At 34.9% G+C, this 7719-nt stretch overlaps 1 protein-coding gene across 1 annotated transcript; it reads right to left on the bottom strand.

Annotated features, from left to right (window-relative positions):
- Nucleotides 1-4963: 4963 nt before the first annotated feature.
- On the bottom strand, nt 4964-7485 carry rfesd (Rieske (Fe-S) domain containing). Its single transcript, XM_084387139.1, has 4 exons — nt 7342-7485; nt 5936-6114; nt 5698-5732; nt 4964-5585 (listed from the first exon to the last, which is right to left on the bottom strand). The coding sequence occupies exons 2-4, from the start codon at nt 6084-6086 to the stop codon at nt 5274-5276; spliced, it is 498 nt and encodes a 165-aa protein (XP_084243265.1). The 5' UTR covers nt 6087-6114; nt 7342-7485; the 3' UTR covers nt 4964-5273.
- Between the last annotated feature and the right edge of the window lie 234 nt (nt 7486-7719).

The raw sequence follows: 7719 nt of genomic DNA, 5'->3' as shown, positions 1-7719 counted from the left end.
TAATAAAAGCTGTTGTTTGTTCTCCTCGTCTCCAGGAATTAGTTGCCATTAGACTTCCACAATTCTATCCCAACATGCCATTCATAAACAAGCTGCATTACTTCAGTAAATCTGACACTTCTATTTTCAGCCAAGTGTTGTCTATATTTTAATTTGCCTTGTTTGCCACAATATGACATCAAAAAAGCCTCAGCACCCTTCAGATCCCCCCCTGAGATCCCCGAAATAGCATCATCTCTCCTGAGCCGCAGCGAGTCTAAGCTCCCATTCCACCTTATTTCCATCAGTCAGTCTGTGATCTCCTGAAAGGATTATTTTAATTCTACCATAACAAGCTTTTTATCCAAACAGGTCTAATATAGTCCATCACCGACGTTGAACACAGAGAAAAGCCTGCATTATCGTTACATGCAGGAAGATTGCTGAATTATAGGATGCAATAGAGGTGTTGTTATTTCATATCACTGACCTACACTGAAAAAATTTGGTGTAGAAACAATTTGCATTCAGATATTGCTAGTAAATTTCACAAACAACTACAAAGAAACGGCAAGCAATAAATTGAATTAAACGTGAAATTTTGAAATAGTAAAAAAAATCAAACTAGTATTTTCTTTATTAGTGGAGCTTGCGAAGTGAAACAATGTGAAACTTTGTGACATCATATCTCCACATCAGATTGTGGTGGAGACTTGGGAGTGGGCTCATTTCACTCGGCCTGGCAAGCAGCCAATAAATGGGGTCATTTCAACTTCCTAGCCATGCCTTAGCAACCACACTGTAAAGTTTTTTTGTTTCAACTTAAAAAAGTAAGTGTTCATGCTGCCTTAAATGTAGTCTAGTTTAGTCAACTCAAATATCTAAGTTGTCACTTAGTACAACTTCACATTTCAAGTTGACTAAACAGCACAAACACTTACTTTTTTAAGTTGAAACAAATTTTTTAATTTTTTTTAAACAGTGCAGTTACAGCACTCTAGATACAACCCCATAGACGTCCACTGAAAAAGAATGAGATGGATATCTCTGGATCAGAACACTGTAGAGACACTTTCTATTTATCATAACAACGTGCAGAACAGCGTAGAGACATGTAAGTTGTATCTTTTGATACAGGATGTCAGTAGGCTTTAGGTTTCATCCTGGCAACTGTCTAGCCACGCCCTAGCAACCATTAAGAGCACCCTAGCAATCGTGTAGTAAACCGAGTGGGCCATAACTCTGGATCAAAACAACATAAAGATGTGAGGGTTTGCTCTTTTGACTCTGACTGCCAAGTAGTCTTTAAATACCCCCCCTGGCAATTGCCTATCCACACCCTAGCAACCATATAGCAACATAAACAAGCCATATCTCAGCACCATAACATTGTTTACACATGGGAGCACCACTCACATTTTGACAACCTCAAAAAAAATCCCTTTTTACAGTGCAGTTGGATTTACTTTAAATATAGTATTCTCAACTTCCAGAACTCATGATCTAATGAGGATTTATCATGACAGATATCAAGCTACAGTCCTTTCCATTCAAGCAAAAATTAATTATTTCTGTTTGTCAACGCTATTGCTGAGAGGTGTATATGCTATTTTAAGGCTGCTTGGTTGGAGTACCATTGAGAACATTTGTTTCTAAAAGGCAGGGTGGGTTATTGTAGGTCATCTGCCATGCAGAATCTTATTTCTACTCCAATGCACAATCACGTGCCCGTCGTGTACATTCTTAGCCCGGAGATCACAACCACAGGGAAGTGTGACCCCTGATCTTACACAAGCTACACACATTATCCCTCATTGAGAACGGGAATAACAGTCCATTCAGTAACATTAAACAACAACAGGCCGTTTATGTTTATGAGTCCAGAACTGCAGTATGAGAAGATAAGGCATGAATGGATATCTATCTATAGTTGGTCAAGACTAGGTAGTCTTTTTTGTCTTTTTTGTTCCTAGTGTAAGAGAGAAACATGGGATTTGTTAAAAAGGCACCATTTGAGTTTATTTAAGATTCTGCTCTCAGCTAAACAGATTCATAATCAATAATTCTGGATCATTTAATAAATTTCACTTACTCAGCACACTGCTGCATAGTTTATCTTTTGTTAAACCAGTGAATGCCATGGCATTATCTTCCAGATATTGTGGCAAGTTATGCAACATTACATTACATTTATTTTATTATTTATTCATTATTTTGTAATATTACTTTAATTCAGCAAGGATGCATTACATTTATCAAAAGAGGCAGTAAAGACATTAATAATGTTACAAAATATTACTATTTCAAATAAATGCTGTTCTTTTTAACTTTCTATGTGTCAAATAATCGTGAAAAAAAAATTTCAACAATTGATAATATTAATAAATGTTTCTTAAGCAGCAATACATCATATTACAATGATTTCTGAAGGAATAGCCAGCTTTAAAATGAAATTTAAAAATATGTTAAAATAGAAATGTTATTTTAAAGTGTAATAATATTTCACAATATTACTGTTTTTACTGTATTTTTTTATCTATACATGCATTCCTGGGGGCATTAGAGATTTCTATTTAAAAAATCTTACCAACCATAAACTTTTTGAACAGTATTACTGTAAGTGAACGTGATACAGGCCTACTGGCCAATCAGAATCAAGTATTCAATAAAGGTCTGTCAATTCTGCAGAGTTAAGAACTGCACATTATTAAAGCATACTCAAAACACTCACAAAAGTATACAGGCTAAACAAGTATGCATCAGCACAAAGAGAAGCAGTTATATTTCAAAACCCACGTTTGTGTAAAGTAAATGCCATACTAACCACACTCAATAGGTCAAATGTTATCTGCGACCCCACAGTCCAGCAGTTTCCATTGGTCTAAGACATCTGCTGGTGGTTCAGCGTTGATCTTGGACCCACTGTCCTGAGGAGCAAAAGGGTCAGTTGTAAAGTACAAAGAGAAGTGTGGAATAGGTTGCCAGGTCTGTGTAACAAAATCCAATGGCCAATCAAAAATAGCCTAATGGTCATATCCCAAATATCAAAACTCAAAATATACCATTCCCACACCTAAAATACATATTTTACAGTCACTGCTTTGCAAATTGTTAACTAGCCTACTATATTGTAGTGATCATAAACGCATCTCAAAAAGGTCCCTACCATGCCCTTCTTCAGAAAACATCTAGTCACTGATCAGTGCATCTAGCTCAGTTTTAGCATTCGTAGAAAACATCTTTCAAAACAAGCATTTCTGTCAAACAGAATTTATGCATTATGTCAAACCCTTAAACCCCGTAGGAGGGGGGAATCAACGGAAAAAGTTTAAAACTAGACCAATTCCACGGGATAACCCGAGACTTGGCAACCAAGGGTGAGATGGATTTGTGACTGAGGTGTGGAGAAGGCCTTGTCTCATTGTCTCGAGTTGTGCTCGGCTGGGTCTAATGTGGCAATTTTTAGGTGTCAGTGTGTATCAGATGAGAGACAATGGACCACTTGCAATCGCACTTCCGTTTGGAAATAGTAGGCTACGTCTCGCTTATTTCCGGTTATGTTCACTTTCAATATAGCCTACTGTGTAGAACAAAAGCCACCTAAAATGAGTGTCCGCAATCAGATTTAAAAATTTGGCAATTTTTGTTGACAGGAGAAGGTATATTCTGATGTTTACTGTGTGCAGAATTTTCCAAACTTATCGGAACATTTAGTTTTAATCCAACCCAAGCCGATCTGAGAAAGCAACGCGTGTTAAAAATACGCCATTATTTCACCACAAGGTGTCAGTGTTCGAGACACTAAAGTGTAGGAGAACAGATGAAAAACATCAGTACGAACCATGAACATTTATTTATTTGGATTAAATATTTTAATCATTCTGTGTCATTTTTCAATGTCACAATGTTCTCTATTTACATGCCCAAAATGCTATAATATTCAAAGTGGTTGACTGTCATTCTCCTCTATGCAGTGTACGTTATTGATTAAATAGCCTGCCTTAACATCGTTACAGGCACCTCGCGAGCATTCATTCAACTATTTTAAAAGACTGGAATAAACACCTGCTCACACAAGCAATCCTTTTAATAGTCAATTTCATTAAAAAAAATAATAAATAAAACCTGTTAATGAGAAGACGAGCATATGACTGCTGCAGCATAGTGGATACATATATTTAGCCTATTTCTTATTCAGAATGCACAGTTGGAAAAAAATATATATTTACAGGAAAATTTCAGCAGGCTCAAGATAATTAATACAGAGATCATTATTCATTGTTTTAATTAATTTGGCAGCCATATAGTGATAATCTGCATTCTCATGAATGTAGGAACGCTGAAAGCTCTAACCGGAAACTCCCGATATGTACTAACTAGAACGCGGAAATAGTTGTGCAAGTAGGCTAGTCCATTAGACAACACATTCAGACTATGCTATAATGTAAAACCATTCCAACAAGTGACGATGTCTAGGAATTCAGGAGCCAAACAAATGGAATTATTTATTATAATATGAAAATTAATTATGATGTATGCCAAGACTGTCTAATTTCCTGCACTTTGCCATTTTCTCTTTCTGCTTCGCCTGATGGTCATTGTTTCTCTTCAGTATAATTCATGCATGGAATAATAATCGAATGCAAAGTTAAATATTTGTGCAGTAATCAACTTGGTAATTAATTGAAAATTTGGAAACTAAACATGGCATTATCAATGTCAATGAGCTCACGGCTTAAAAAATTGATTGAACCAACTTTCTGTTATACCCGAAGATATCATAATACGAGAAAAGTGTAGGCCTATTATTATTAAAACTTCTTTAAAATCTTTTTTAATGTCTCATTTTCTATATTTTACAAGTATTATTGCATTCCTGTCACTAAAACAGTTGAGCATTCAGGACATGTGTCAAATGCATAAATGTAAAAAGTATATATACATAGCCTACACAAAATATGTGTATACTGTATACTAATATATATATAGTGGTATATATTTTATTTTTCCAAAAATTATCCATTTAAGAATGCACTTTTTCATCTAATACAAAACAATTTCCTGTTTTGCAAAAACTAAAATTATGTCATTGTTCAGTTGGGCTGAAAGACAGCCATCACTATCATGGAGGTGTACAGAGAGCCTGGCACGGTCACAAAAAAGGGTATGATATTTTTTGATTCATGATGTCAAATGGCAGTTTTATTCAAGTAGCCTGACTCTGAAATCATCAATCTTAATATATGCAGTTCCCTTAGGATCTCTGAAGCTCTCGTCTCACTGTTGCTGCCAGACTAAAAATCTTCATCTGCATACACGTCTGCTTCTCCATCCTCCGATTCCTGCGCTTTTCTCAGTTCTGCCCTGCCCGTCTCAGTCTGATAATAGTCTGACTCAATCCACCCGGGGCAATGGGACAACGTCACAAAGATGTCTTCATCTACTTCCGTCACTTTGTGCACTCTCTGCTTTATGCCTTTGGAATACCACCGCAGGGTAGGGTCTTCTTCCATGGGGTTTTTAGCCCTGTATAACCCCTCACCTTCAGCCAGAGTGATCTTATACTTGTGCTTTGGGCACACAATACAGTGCTTGTTGTTGATTTCCTATGCATGAAACATTAAACAGGGTCAGATGTCAAATGGGAGGTAACAAAGCGTTTCAAGTGCTTCTATGGATCACTGAATGATTCAGCTGCTTGAGCAGAAATGGTTTTACCTCAATATCTCCTGTCTCCAAGCTACTGCCAGCATCTGTTAAAAAAAAAACAAAAAAAGTGTCATTAGCAGACATATAGAATCATCTGACCTGAGCAAATGACCTCTGGTTCTTTGCTTATGCTGTTAGTATTATAGTTGGCACACATGCTCAACAGCAATGCTACAAGTGCTCAGTCTGCTACTTTGTCTCCCTCTAGTGCAGAAAAATAAGCAAAGATGCTTTTCATGCTACTCACGGTAACACTGCAGGTCCATTGCGTGGAAAGTTCTCTGATGATGTATAATAAGAATGTCTCTTCCGTCCAGAGTTACAGTCATTCTCTTGGCCTGAATGAGATCTTCTTTCTTGCCGATAAAATACAAACGAGAAGGGTTCTTTTCATCCATGGATGTGGTGGGGTTTTAATTATGTCTTCTGTGGAAACAGTTTTATAAATATAACTCACTTATTTCAATGCAATCCACCTACTAGTCACCAAAATGCAATCCACCTACTAGTCACCAAAATTTATAATAAATAATTTCAGTGACATTTTACAATATATATATATATATATATATATATATATATATCATCCAGTCAGTGTCCCAATCAACCTGAATTCACCATAATATACATACACACATACACACACACATACATACATACATACACACATACATACATACACACATATATACACATATATACATATACATATAGATATAGATATACACACATATATATATACATATACGTATATATACACATATATACACACACATATATACATATATATATATATATATATATATATATATATATATATATATATATATATATATATATACACAGTACCAGTCAAAAGTTTGGAAACATTACTATTTTTAATGTTTTTGAAAGAAGTCTCTTATGCTCATCAAGCCTGCAGTAAAAACAAAACAAAAAAAAACAGGAATATTATGAAATATTATTACAATTTAAAATAATGGTTCTCTTTTTTAATATACTTTAAAATGTAATTTATTTTTGTGATGCAAAGCTGAATTTTCATCAGCAAGTACTCCAGTCTTTGGTATATACACACACACACACACACACACACACACACACACACACACACACACACACATACATACATACATACATACATACATACATACATACATACATACATACATACATACATACATACATACATACATACATATATATATATATATATATATATATACATACATACACACACACACACACACACACACACACACATCAAAATAAGTTGCCTGCATATTAGGCTTTATTAGGCATATTAGGCTTTTTTTCAAAGTGCCAATGTTTGTGCAATATTATATAAAACACAGGCCTTCTAGTTACAAATAAAATAGAATATACAAAATTCTAAATTTGTATTATATACTATCAAATTTTGTATAAAGTAGTCTGATATTGTTCTAAAGTAGGCCTAAAATAGGTCCAATATCTATAAGATAAATCAGCTAGGCTTCTCAAACCACGTTTCAAATCAGTTAAAAAGACAAAATGCATTAGCATTTAACACATTTAATCGTTTTAATCCATCATTTAAATTAACTCGTTAACTGTACATATATATGCTAATATATATGGACATTGCTGATCAAAATTTGTAAACAGTTTTACCTTGTCCTTGTCTTGGTCGTTGTGAACCTTGTGAAATGTGCGTCCAGTAACGTTTAAATGTCTTCTGGTCTGAAGGATCCCGTTATCTCAAGCCCACCGGGTGTTGCGTCCAGCACTATCAGCCCTGCAGATCAGGACCCACTCAACGCGCTCAACATTATCTATGTCTAATGTATAAAACTTAACGTCACATCATTAACTGACAGATTAATACACTTCGATATCTAACATACCAAAACGAAGTTTTAAAAAGTTGCATTTGATTGGAATTTGCCCAACTATTAGTGGCATCATATCACATTATTTAAACCAATTATTTCTTGTTTTTTTTTATTTATTAAATAATACGTCCTACCCATCCAAATAACATTTTATATA

This window comes from Rutilus rutilus (genome assembly GCF_951802725.1).
Source record: "Rutilus rutilus genome assembly, chromosome: 18".
In the NCBI taxonomy this organism is placed as follows: Eukaryota; Metazoa; Chordata; class Actinopteri; order Cypriniformes; family Leuciscidae; genus Rutilus; species Rutilus rutilus.
The sequence above is the reverse complement of the archived record's forward strand: the minus strand, read 5'-3'. Positions and strand labels throughout refer to the sequence as shown.

What these genes read in the sequence shown, in the direction of transcription:
- rfesd (XM_084387139.1), bottom strand. Translation starts at nt 6,086, where the DNA reads ATGGATGAAAAGAACCCTTCTCGTTTGTATTTTATCGGCAAGAAAGAA. An exon ending in AATGGACCTGCAGTGTTACC is followed by an intron (nt 5,733 to 5,935) that starts GTGAGTAGCATG and finishes TTTTTTTAACAG; the next exon opens with ATGCTGGCAGTAGCTTGGAG. An exon ending in TGGAGACAGGAGATATTGAG is followed by an intron (nt 5,586 to 5,697) that starts GTAAAACCATTT and finishes TTTCATGCATAG; the next exon opens with GAAATCAACAACAAGCACTG.